Source organism: Diabrotica undecimpunctata, chromosome 3 (genome assembly GCF_040954645.1).
Source record: "Diabrotica undecimpunctata isolate CICGRU chromosome 3, icDiaUnde3, whole genome shotgun sequence".
NCBI lineage: Eukaryota > Metazoa > Arthropoda > Insecta > Coleoptera > Chrysomelidae > Diabrotica > Diabrotica undecimpunctata.
Genome location: NC_092805.1, coordinates 83,298,390 through 83,312,108, shown reverse-complemented (window position 1 = coordinate 83,312,108; position 13,719 = coordinate 83,298,390). Strand labels below are relative to the sequence as shown.

Here is a 13,719-nt window from a genome sequence, read left to right as displayed (position 1 = left end):
CTCTTTAAGACTCCTTTTCTTTCTATTGGTTGTTTGCGATATTTTCGATTATCTCTGTCGAATATAACTATTTAATATCGTTTGTAGCCACGCCAAGCAGTTAATTGAGGACACCATCAGAAGAAACGCTTCTCCGGTAAGAGATTCTTCGATTTCCGTGAGTGGAGGTCCTCTGACTGGTTCCAGCTCAAGCATAAACTCTTCAGCTTCCGACGACAGCGCTATACCGTGTTCCGCTCGAGCTCCTCGTACTTTGATACACAGTTTGAGTGTAAACGACGCCAACATTGGCGAATATATTTATACTGTCAACGCTAACGGGTGCAGCATTAAAATTACCGGAAATAATTTGGATGCAGTGAGGGTGAGTACTAAGAAATGTGGTGTTTATACGGTACTTATTATATTTCATAATTCATTTGTATACTTCGGTTTTTTGGTTTTACTTTCTTTTCCCTTATCGGTTGGGTTAAGTGTAATTATTATTTTTAGACCAGCAAATTGGTTCTAGACGAATATTTTTCCGGCGAACCCATTCAAGACGTAGCTCAATTCTACAGTTTCGATAGTTTGCCACAACCAATTATATCCGAAGAGTTCCCTTCCACTCCTCTTTCACCGCCGGAGTCTCTACCATCTCCTGAAGTAGTTCCTAATGGAGAGGTGGACGAAGCAGGTAAGATTTATTTTATTCCGTTTAACATAGTTTGTGCTTTCTAAAACAACGTTTGCTTTGGCCATTCCATATGTTTGTGGTGAAAAACTCCTAGAAAAACCGTATGGTGGTTGGTTTTATTAGTTAGTTGCATTTGCTGATTAATTATAAAGACTACTAGTGTTCAATGTGCATTGGTTTATGAAAAAAGAGAAACAAACAGATTAAAAATCAAGGTAGTACCACGGTTCATCATTTGTGCTCATAGTACCGTGGTTAAATTCGGTTACCCACTTATTATCATTGAAAATGAAGTAGCTGATTCCAATAGTCTTTAATCCGCCTCTAGTACAATTTGGTTTGGTGTTGAGAGTCTTTCAAATGAAAATCACTGCTCTGTCAACTCTATTTTCGTCCATGTTTGCAAAATCACACCAGGCTAAGACTTTGACGTATTATCTGGTTAGCTAGGCTAAGCTAGTTAAACCTAATCTAGATTAAGAAACTAAAGTAAGAGCTAGAATAGTTGATATTTTTAGAAAAAAGACAAATCACAGAGATATCAGATATCAGTTTTTACTTGTCAAATCTTTAATGTCAGTGTCCCGTTTTACGTTTTGGTAAGTTTTATATATTTTACAATATCTTTTTGTTCCTAATCTTGCACATTTTAGAATCTTGACAAAGACCAGGGTTTCCTGCCGAAACGTTGATCTCAATGGACAATAAAATCTAGTTCCAAATTTAATATTACTTATTGAACCTAAAACCAAGAAATACTAATTTTATACTATACTATATATTTTATATATATATATATATATATATATATATATATATATATATATATATATATATATATATATATATATACTGCATCCTTTTAGATTTGTCCTGTATAATAATCTCTGTGTGTGTCGCAGACGTTACAACGTTGAGTTGCATGTATAGAATTTTCAGGGAACCTGACATTGTAAAATTAATTATGATAGCACGTCTTAGATGGATAGGGATGTAATCAGGCGAGAGGAAAGTGTAACAATCAGAAAAGTTTTTAACCTAAGAGGGCCGATGGGAGTACGAGACAGAGGAAGTCCGAGACTTAAGTATTAACCTAGAGGACGATTTAAAATCTATTGGAGTTAGAACATAGAGAAGAGTTGTCTGAGATAGGGGTGAATGGAGGATTGTTCTGAAGCAGGCTTTGCCTTATATCGAGCCGTGATGCCACTGATAAACAATAATTTCTTTTATTTATTCTCCAAAATTTCATTTGTTAACATAATTGTGTGTCCTTTTCTATTTTTTAAAACATTTATCTTTTGAAACTTTATAATTTTCTTTCCCACAATGTATTTATTGAGATAAATTATTTAGCATGTCCCACGTACATCATTGATGTATATATTTGGTATCTTTTACTCTTAGTTTAAAATAGGATCTTGTTTATCAGATAGGTACATAGAGCACAAACATCGTTTATCTACTATAAAACTATCGAGAGCAACCTACCAATCCATTTAACACTGGCCTGGTTTAGATTTTCCCCGTCCAAAACTTCCTGGTAACCTTACCTTCCCGGCAAAATAATTAGTACGATAAGTAGAACTTCAGCATTCAATTTAAAAAAATGAAACATTTTCTACGTATATCTATTTTAATTTGTACCTTTTTATAATATCCCCATTTCAACAAAAATTGTAACGTACAGGCTAGGCGTCAACATGTCATAATTTTGTGTTCTACAAACAAGTTCTACACTTCACCATTTATGTAGCAGTCTTATACAGGAATAGGCACAAATTTTCTGTGGGGAGTAATCTAGTACAAAAGACTTATAGGCCAGTAAAGAAAGAAAGGTTTTTGAGGATTCTAAAAGGTATATGAGGGATAGCTGATGACAAATCCTTGAAGACGTACAGCTGATTTTTGCTTTTTTTGAAACAATTATAAAAAGTGAAAAAATTAATTTTTTGTCTATAAAACGTTTTTTTATACATTTTAGAGAAAAATTGAATATAGTTTAAACAAAAGTTGTACATCTTAAAAGTTCTTTATTCTGTGAGTTTGTAAACTAAAAAATACATAAGCAATTGACCGAGATAATTGCAAAAAACCCTTATTTTTGCAGTAATTTATAAATGTTAATAACTTTGTTTTTTGCATAATGACATGTAATATAACTATGAGCAAATTATGGGAGTTAATGAGTTATTAAAGTATTCTAAATCTCAGCTACATCGACCAGATAGTTTGTAAATTATTCAATTTGATTATCGCGAAGAGCGAATATTTAAACAATAATTGTACTTGTCCAAACAGTGACTCTAGCAAAGGGCTGACTTTTACTAAACATTTATAATAATTTTAATAAATTTAAAACTTTAATAATTTTTTATGCCACGCGCTTGTAAGTAGGCTTACTGAAAACATGGTGAAAAAACACAATCTTAAAAGAACCTTCTATGATCAATAGTAACCAAGATGGCAATTTGTTTTTCTTAAAATTATATTTACATTGTTTATGACATTAAGAGCTGAAAATTGAACAGATTATAAACGAAGATCTAGATTTTATGATGCATTTTGTAGATGGCACATACCGAAAAAGAGTAAAAAGGTATAACCCGTTAAATTGATGGTACACGTAAAATACCGCCAGTAAAAAATTTGCAATATCTCGGTTTCTATGGCACGCCGAAGCTTGATGTTTTTAAAATTGCGGTAGCTCGATAAAATAATAAAAACTGTGCTATTTTTACCTACCGGAAGACTCAGAAAATCCCGGAAAAACCAATTAGTTAAATTTTTCCATAAAAAGTTGAATTTTACAATTATTTCGAAAGAAATATTTAAATTTTATTGATTAATGTATATTATTTATATAAATATTGTATAATATTTATTATATATATATATATATATATATATATATATATATATATATATATATATATATATTGATATAAATAGTTATTAATTCTTGTAACGGACAAAAAGATTCGTTTCAAAATTTATTTTAAAACCACCATTTAGTCAGAGAGTGTAAAAACTTTTTACATTATATTATGTTTATATAAATATTATACATTAATTATTAAAATTTAAATATATGTTTCTTACGAAATAATAGTAAAATTCAATAACTTTTTTGTGGAAAAATTTTTTTATTTATTTTTCCGGGATTTTCCGACTTTTTCGTGAGGTGAAAGTAGCTTAGTTCTTATTATGTTCACGAGCTATCCCAGTTTAAAAAAAAATGAATGTACTGCGTACCATAGAAAGCAAGATATTGCAAAATTTTCAATCGCGTTTTAATTTGTTCCATTAGTTCCATTCTAAAAAACGGAGCTCATAAAGTTTTTCCCTTCACGTTAACGTGGCGGTATTTTACGAGTGCGATCATTCTACCGGTTTATAACTTTTTACACCATCTCTGTATATGTTATCTATAAATTGGATCATAAAATCGGGTTCTTCACTTATAATCTGTTCAATTTTCAGCTCTTAATGTAATGGGAATATGATTTTAAGAAAAGTGCTATCTTGGTTCCTATTGGTCATAGAAGGTTCTTTTTTTTTAGATTGTGTTTTTTCGTCATCTTTTCAGTGAGCCTACTACAAGCGCGTGACATAAAAAATATCAAAATTAGTCTTCTTTTTCTAGTAGTGCCGACTCCACTTATGAAGCTTAGCCATAACCATTGCAAATTCATCTCTATCTTCTGATTTTTTTAAAATTGTCTGTTTGTTTGTTCAACAGTCCAAGCTTCGGCATTATAAATAAGAATATACCGGATATAACATTTTACCATATTTCATTTTATCATTTGCAGATTGAGACTTTTATTACTTAGAAATTTCCTCATCTTCAAAAAAGCTACTCTTGATTGCTCTATTCTTGATTGAAGTTCTGCTTTCGGATTTAGATATTCAGTAACCCAGACTTGTTTTATTTATTTTCAGTACTTCATTTTGTCCACTTGTTCAATATCTTTATTTTTTACTAAATCCTTGTTATGACTACCCCTCTTACTAATAACCATGGTTTTTGTTTCCTTTATGTTTATTGTTGAACTAAACAATTCTCCAGTATCAAAAATTGTATTTGGTATCGTCTGCAGGTCTTTCTCACTTTCAACGATAATATCCACAAGGAAAATAATTCCTGTAGCTGGCTGTATACCACGTATAACAAAAGAGGTTAGTCTTTGTATGTGGGTATATTTTATTTTATAAAAACCCTTAAAAGGGCAACATTACAAGCACGAACGTTTTCGGAACAACTGTTCCGAATGATGATGGAACAGTTGTTCCGAAAACGTTCGTGCTTGTAATGTTGCCCTTTTAAGGGTTTTTATAAAATAAAATATACCCACATACAAAGACTAACCTCTTCAACGATAATGACTGTATCGTCGGCATAACGAATGATATTTATATTTTCACCATTTATCTTGATCCCTTCTGTACAGTTTTCAAGTGCTTGTGTAAATAATAGTTCAGTTTCATAGTTATAAATAATTAGCTAAAAAATCAGCCCTTTTTCAAACGGTTTTTTTAATAAAAATTTTGATAAAATGTTAAAATTGTTTTAATTTATCTTAAAATTAAAGCCTCAAAGAACCGATTGCGATCTGCTAAATATCTCTAGAGTCACTGTTTGGACAAGTACAATTATTTAAATAATTGCTCTCCGAGATAAACAAATTGAATAACTTCTTGAAACTATTTGGTCGATCTAGCTGTGATTTACCACACTTCAATAACTCATTAATTGCCATAATTTCAAGTAGTTGTATTAAATGTCATTATTCAAAAAACCTTATTAAGGGGTGTGTGTGTGTGTGTGTGTGTGTGTGTGTGTGTGTGTGTGTGTGTGTGTGTGTGTGTGTGTGTGTGTGTGTGTGTGTGTGTGTGTGTGTGTGTGTGTGTGTGTGTGTGTGTGTGTGTGTGTGTGTGTGTGTGTGTGTGTGTGTGTGTGTGTGTGTGTGTGTGTGTGTGTGTGTGTGTGTGTGTGTGTGTGTGTGTGTGTGTGTGTGTGTGTGTGTGTGTGTGTGTGTGTGTGTGTGTGTGTGTGTGTGTGTGTGTGTGTGTGTGTGTGTGTGTGTGTGTGTGTGTGTGTGTGTGTGTGTGTGTGTGTGTGTGTGTGTGTGTGTGTGTGTGTGTGTGTGTGTGTGTGTGTGTGTGTGTGTGTGTGTGTGTGTGTGTGTGTGTGTGTGTGTGTGTGTGTGTGTGTGTGTGTGTGTGTGTGTGTGTGTGTGTGTGTGTGTGTGTGTGTGTGTGTGTGTGTGTGTGTGTGTGTGTGTGTGTGTGTGTGTGTGTGTGTGTGTGTGTGTGTGTGTGTGTGTGTGTGTGTGTGTGTGTGTGTGTGTGTGTGTGTGTGTGTGTGTGTGTGTGTGTGTGTGTGTGTGTGTGTGTGTGTGTGTGTGTGTGTGTGTGTGTGTGTGTGTGTGTGTGTGTGTGTGTGTGTGTGTGTGTGTGTGTGTGTGTGTGTGTGTGTGTGTGTGTGTGTGTGTGTGTGTGTGTGTGTGTGTGTGTGTGTGTGTGTGTGTGTGTGTGTGTGTGTGTGTGTGTGTGTGTGTGTGTGTGTGTGTGTGTGTGTGTGTGTGTGTGTGTGTGTGTGTGTGTGTGTGTGTGTGTGTGTGTGTGTGTGTGTGTGTGTGTGTGTGTGTGTGTGTGTGTGTGTGTGTGTGTGTGTGTGTGTGTGTGTGTGTGTGTGTGTGTGTGTGTGTGTGTGTGTGTGTGTGTGTGTGTGTGTGTGTGTGTGTGTGTGTGTGTGTGTGTGTGTGTGTGTGTGTGTGTGTGTGTGTGTGTGTGTGTGTGTGTGTGTGTGTGTGTGTGTGTGTGTGTGTGTGTGTGTGTGTGTGTGTGTGTGTGTGTGTGTGTGTGTGTGTGTGTGTGTGTGTGTGTGTGTGTGTGTGTGTGTGTGTGTGTGTGTGTGTGTGTGTGTGTGTGTGTGTGTGTGTGTGTGTGTGTGTGTGTGTGTGTGTGTGTGTGTGTGTGTGTGTGTGTGTGGGTGGGTGGGTGGGTGGGTGGGTGGGTGTGGTTGGTTGGAAATATGACTGAAATTGATATAACTCCCTGTTACTGTGTTTTAAATTTTTTTCGCCTGTGCAACTATTGTACTCAATTCTATAAAAACGTAAAAAACATCAGTTCTTAAATTACGTAATCATATTTGTACACTCTTGATTCCACCAATGTTTATTAAATGTTGAATTGATTATTGTTTCTTATAGGGATAACTGAATCTCTCTCCCTCTTATGGCGCTACAGCCCAATTCGGACCCTGACCTTCCCCAGCATCTAGCTCTAAGCATCCTTTCCTTGGCTGCTTTCCTCCAGTTATCTACCCTCAATATCTCTTTAGCATCGGTTCTCACTTAGTCTACCCACCTCTTCTTTCTTTCACCTCTTATCAACAGTTCTTTGTAATATTATAACTCGTAGTTGAACATTATTCTCCATATACCATTGTCGCAAATGGGTCCTAATATCCTTCTTAATATCTTTCTTTCAAAAGTAGATAACCGTATTATATATTTGTTCAATAAATTTATCATAAGAAATTTCATAATTCTTTATTGTATTTAATTCTAGTGATCAGAAAACTATAACCAATCGACTTTATTAAATTTTTATTTTTGTGTACTTTACACATTATGAAAATTACATTTTCATCTATATTTATGTTATTAAACATATCTAGTATGATAATAAATGGTTAGACCCTAAAGACAGGTTAGACTTTCGTAACTGTCCAATTACAAATTGTAACAATTCCAGTAGAGTAAAGTGTTAAATATACTGCTGATTTATAAATTTGGTATGGAGTAAGAATCAGTTTCCTCTTCTGTGTTAAGAATTACTAAATCAGTATTTTCTACTGCTTCGAGTAAATTATTACCAGCAACATCATTCCTTCCGCAACCCCACACACTATAATGACAATTAAAATCACATGCCACAATAAAAAGTTTTTCTAGACTTTCAAAAAATTTAGTCCATTCGCTCGCACTTATTTTCAAATTTGGTTTAGCATATATAGAATATACATTACATCTAAAAAAGGCATATAATTTTTTTGGCAGTATGGTAAATAATGTTGTAGGTAGTAAATAACGTGTTGTTGACTTATGTAACCATTTATTTAAACACTACTGTACACTCTTACAATGTTAATTATCTTAAATATAATAGTACTTAGTTGACGTTGACAATGCGTGATGCATTAACTTGCCATCTTGACGTTAAATTAGTTCTGATCTCTAGATAATGATTGTTGTTGCTTTTAATAGCCCTGGCCTTGCTTGTGTCAACACTTTACTTATTCGTGTCAAGTTTGTTCTCTGACCTACACCAAGTATGAGTCGCGATTCACAATAGTGCTGATTTACAAATTCTAATTAGAGTATATTATTTATGAATGTCCTCGATTCGAATTACTAAACATATTTATATAAACAAATTGCGAAACTATGTTACACAAGTATGAATTATAATATTTTATATAAATGAATTCTAATATTTTAGGAATAATATTACACCATCCCCCTTACGGAAAAAAATTTCTCTTTTGCAACTGTCTCATTCCTCTCTCTCTCTCTCTTTTCCTTCGGAAAAAGAGAAATTTTTCAACCTCAAATAAGTACTGTTTACCTATGCTACCGTGTACATATTTATACAAATGTTGGTATATATTTCCTTATATTTAGTAAAAATTTAGTAACCTAACCTATCCTAACCTCAGCATATTATAAGGTTACCCTAATTGTTCCCTTGTAATATGCTATCTGGTATCCTTCATTATGCCTTACTCGTATATTAATTTAATATTTTACGTACGTTTTTTTCTTACCTTACGTTAAATCATTTAGATTATTACATTATATTACCCCTAATATGTGGTTGATTACATATTATATCTTACCCCCTATTATGTGCACATAATATTTACAATAACCTTTACATATTTTAAATAATAAATAAAAATTTATAATAATAAAATCTTATATTAATTCTTGTATTAATTCTTGTATTAATTCTTGCATTAATTCTTGGTACCAAGTAATAGTTCTGTTTTCACTTTTCATATACACTATTAATAACTTTGACATCTCACAATAAAGTTTTGTCGTTTTATTCATTTATTCATTTATCCCTATTTCTTTTGTTTAACTACTACTATACAGTCTAACATTTTTCTTTTTGTTATACACATTTTAAATATATATTGTACGAACTTAAAACTACACTCAGGTGCAAAAAAATCGATCCATGGGTATTATTTGCTGAAAAAAGAAAACGTTTGAAGATATTAGTTTTAAATCAGGTATATATGTAAAAGTATATGTTAGATTAAAATAATTTTTACAGATTATCCAAAAAAATCATTTATTTATAGAGACATACGCCAAAACTCAAAAATACAAGAATATTCAAAACTTTCTGAAATTAAGAAAAACATTGATAATAAATCAATATCTAGTGTTTCCCCCTCGGGCCTTTATAACAGCTTGTACACGTCTAGGCATTGAGGTAATTAACCTCTGGATATCAAATTGATCCAATTGGTCCCATATTTCTTGAAGAGCCGCTGTAAGTTCAGCCAAGTTGTTTGGACGGGGTACTCGTGCTCGAAGACGTCTTCCCATTATATCCCATAGATGTTCTATGGGATTGAGATCGGGATTGCAAGCTGGCCAGTTCATACGGACAATTCCCACCTCCTCTATATATTGGTTGACGATTCTAGCACGGTGAGGACGCGCGTTGTCGTCCATAAAAATAAAATTAGGTCCAATAAAAGGAGCAAAAGGTACCACATGCTGATCTAAAATACTTGTTATGTATCTTGCAGCAGTCATAGGACCTCTATCTACAATAACTAAATCAGTATGGGCTTCTGAACTGATACCAGCCCAAACCACAACGGAGCCCCCCGATAACTTATTCTTTCCGCAATGTTACATTGAAAATATAGCTCTCCGTGTCTTCTCCAAACCCTTTCTCGACCGTCTGGTGACCTTAGACAAAATCTGGACTCATCTGAGAACAATACATTGCTCCAATCTGCATCACTCCAGTTTTCATGTCCTCTTGCGAAAGCAAGGCGAGCTCTGCGATGTTCTATGGATAGTATTGGAGATAGGACTGGCCTTCTGGATAATAAATTACCTTCTACAAGTCGTCGACGAACTGTCCATCTGCTTAGATTCACATTTCTCACTTCGCTCAGACGATTTGCCAGTTCAACTGAAGTTAGATACCGATTTCTCAAACATGATGAGACCAGAAATCGATCATCTTTTTCGGATGTTACCCTTCTACGACCTGATCCTGGTCTTCTTGTAAAGTTACCGGTGTCGCTAAAACGCCGAACTGCTCTTTGAACCGAAGATCGACTAACACCCAACATTTCAGCTGCATAATCTTGGCTACGACCATCTTGAACTAAAGTCACCGCCCTTGCAGCATCTGTCGGAGTTAGAGACATTTAGGAAGGATAAATTAAATAAAAATATAACACTTTTCATATATTTTTATATCAAAACGATATAATCACTACACTAGTATGTTGTTGAATTAAAAACAACATTCAATAAATATCTACTTACTTCTATCTACGACAAAAACGTGAAATACCAATTTGTTTTAAGAAATATAAAAAAGCAATATTAAAAATATTATTTTATTTCTCGTATACGAGGGTACAACGAAATTTACATACGTAATTTAATGTCTCTAAAATTATACAACTGCAAATAAATAAGAAATAAGGAATGGATCGATTTTTTTGCACCTGAGTGTATATTTAGACATTATACTCATTTAAATATATTTTTATATATTATTTGCATTCAAAAGTACATGTATATATTACGAGTATATTCATTGACTCTAATTGTAGCAAAGTATTGTTTCCTTAAGTATTTTAGCTATAAACTCTGTGCCTTGGTCTGCTATTATTTTTCTGGGTACTCCATACCTCAAGATAAATTTTTTTAAAAATGATGTGGCTACTGTTTTGGCTTATTTTATTTTCTATTACTAATTAATTTATATTTATGTATTTAATATATCCTATTTATTCTTCCATATCTTTCCTGTAACATGTGGAAGTCGTTAATTATAACTCTTCTTGACCTGCTTATCTTGTACTATATTATGTATTGCTTGTATTATGTTTATCTTGTACCGTTCGCGTCATAAAAAACTGGTACAACACTTATAATCGAAAATCGTGTTTTTTAAGTTGTGTAAATTGAGCTTTTCACATGTGTCATTCTAATTTCGAAGGCAACGTTGCCAGTTCAACGAAAATATATCAAACCAGCTAAAAGCGGGGCTGTGCGACAGGTCGCAAGTTTTTAGTATAATAAAATCTAAAACAATATCGAGCATTCTCGATCAGTCAGTCACATTTATATTTAAACATTTATTTAAACATGCATCTCAAAAAATTCTATTACTTTTGAAATTTTCCATTATCTCAGTACCCATACATTGATTCGTGTTTAATTATAATTTGTGAAAATATTTCATTTTGACAAACTTGTCAAATGTGACTGATGGCAAGCAATATTTTTTATGTTCAATTTTTATGTTTAATCATTCGGATATGTTCGGGAAGTTTTCAGTTCTGTTATAATAGGATTTTTTAAGACAGACGATGATATTTTACTCCGCTTAACACGTTGCATGCTAATCACGCCTATGAGCGTCAAGATATCGCTTCAGTCATATGCTGATGACGCACATGAGAGTTTTCAAGATACCTATGTTTTGTATTGTCTAGCATAAATACCCTTGTGTATAAAAGTTTACTTTTTGGAAAAGTTTGTAGAGAAAACTATCTGTTAACCTATTTATCAAGCAGTTCTCAAAAACATTTTCTACCTTTCCTTCTACTACCAATAGTTCCATAGTTCCCGTTCTCTAGGCTGAAGTAATTTAGGTATTCTCGGTTAACTTTTTTTATTAGCCTGTCGTTTATATCAAGCTGTTCCAGAAGTGACAGGTTGGTCCTGTGTTTTGTCCAGAATACTTCCTCCACAAAAGCGCAGACAGGCCACGGCATTTTTATATACATAATGACAAATACTCTGTCTATGTCCTTTATTATTTCTTTTTCTCCTTTTAGAATGTTTCCATTACCTTCTTCAATTTTACTTATATTTTTCTTTTTCTCATTTTAGAATGTTTCCATTACCTTCTTCAATTTTACTTGTGTTTCGGTAATTTCTTCTCGGGTGCCGTATTGAATTAAATTATTTTCGATTTGCTTCGTAAATTGGGGTTAAAAAATAATATTGTTTCTGGTAAAATTATTCAAAAAAAAGCAGTAGAAATTTCAAGTGAACTAAGCATTGATATGAAGGCTTCTAGTTCTTCTAGGCTTGAGAAATTTTGAAAGCGACAAAATAGTTGCTTCAAATTTGTATATGACAAAACAGCTGATGAAAATTACTTAGTGGTTTCTGATTGAAAGGAAAAACTGCTCAATTTATTGAAGCGATACTCACCGCTAGATATTTTAACGCAGATGAGTCGGGATTATTTTTATTTCGACGAAAGCATTATCTAACATAACTTATGCCCTAAGAGAAGAAATGAGCACTGCAAGTAAGGCTTCCAAAGATGGACTCACAATAATTCTGTTTTCCACCGGTAATCAAAAAAGAAAATCTTTTCTCCAAGTACAAAAACTAATTCATAAAATTATTTAAATTTAGATTCTGTATTATCTTTATTTTGCCATATCAAATTTATTAAATTAATATATTTTCTAAATTTAAATTAACCTTATTCTATTTTTTGCTATTAGACTTTTTTATTTTGGATTTATATTATTAGAAAAGATAACGCTGATTATCACAGTCAACAACCGAAATCCGTATCTATCTATTACAATAATTGTATTATTTTATTTATTTATTAAAACCTATTACAGAATTCCGTACCTACATAATAGGTTGCCATGCTTTTTAGTTGTCAAACTATCAAACTATTGACGTTTGTTAAAATAAATGCAAATAATAATTCACATTGTAAAAGATCGAAGATTCGTGTGGTAAAATGAATGCAAATAATTCAAACTGTAAAAGATCAAAATATAGTACTGATCAATTATATAATATATTAAATAATAATTCATCTAGTGAAGATGAATTCAGTGAATCCAATAATAGTGTAGTTCTGTCAGATGAAGACACAGGTATGTTTATTATAAAGTACAGATATGATTCCAATACGAGATTTGAGAAATGAATTCAAAATTATATCATAACTTCATTTGTATACATGTTTTGAAATGTTTATTTCTAATATCAACCTTTTAGAATATTATTAACAGAATTATTTTGCAGCATTATATTTTCTTGTACAATTGCTTTATTTTCTTTTTTTAGATTTTGAAGAAGAAAATGATTATTCTGGATTGGTTGAAGCGTTACATGGAAATGCAGATAGGAATGACTGGTCTTCCATATGATTTTTTTTGCCTTCTTGTAGAAGATATTTTTTTTGAGATGATAGTGCAGGAAACAAATGTTTATGCCGAATCGTTATTTTTATCCGGTGTTGCAGAACATTCACGTATAACTCAATGGAAGCCTGTGTCTGCTAACGAACTTAAAACATTTTTTGGACTTACATTGCATATGTTAACATGGAAAACCAATAGATTCCAGGACTACTGGAATACCGATCCCCTTTTTCAATTGAAATGTTTCCATAATAATATGAGATCGTTACTTGCTTAATTTGAGATGTCTACATTTTGCCGAAATTCAGAAGAGGGTACAATAGAAGATAAAATCTATAAAATTAAACCACTTTTAAATTACTTCAATAATATAATGGCTGAAATATATCAACCAGGAAAAAATCTATCCCTTGATGAAAGTATGGTGTTGTGGCGTGGTAGATTATCTTTTCGAATATATATGAAAAGCAAACGTCACAAATACGGACTTAAATTGTATGTGTTGGCAGAACCCAACGGCTTAGCGCTTCGTATGAAATTATATACAGGACGTTATGACTCTGCAGGTGGAAAA

At 32.7% G+C, this 13,719-nt stretch overlaps 1 protein-coding gene across 4 annotated transcripts in view; it reads left to right on the top strand.

Moving 5' to 3' along the window:
* Positions 1-13,719, top strand: part of mxt (Eukaryotic translation initiation factor mextil) — a 70,852-nt gene that overhangs the window by 32,514 nt on the left and 24,619 nt on the right. For all 4 annotated transcript variants that reach the window (XM_072526164.1, XM_072526165.1, XM_072526162.1 and 1 more), the window contains 2 exons: positions 88-364; positions 493-676. In XM_072526164.1, coding sequence (XP_072382265.1) covers positions 88-364; positions 493-676 — 461 coding nt within the window. The remainder of the gene's footprint in view (positions 1-87; positions 365-492; positions 677-13,719) is intronic.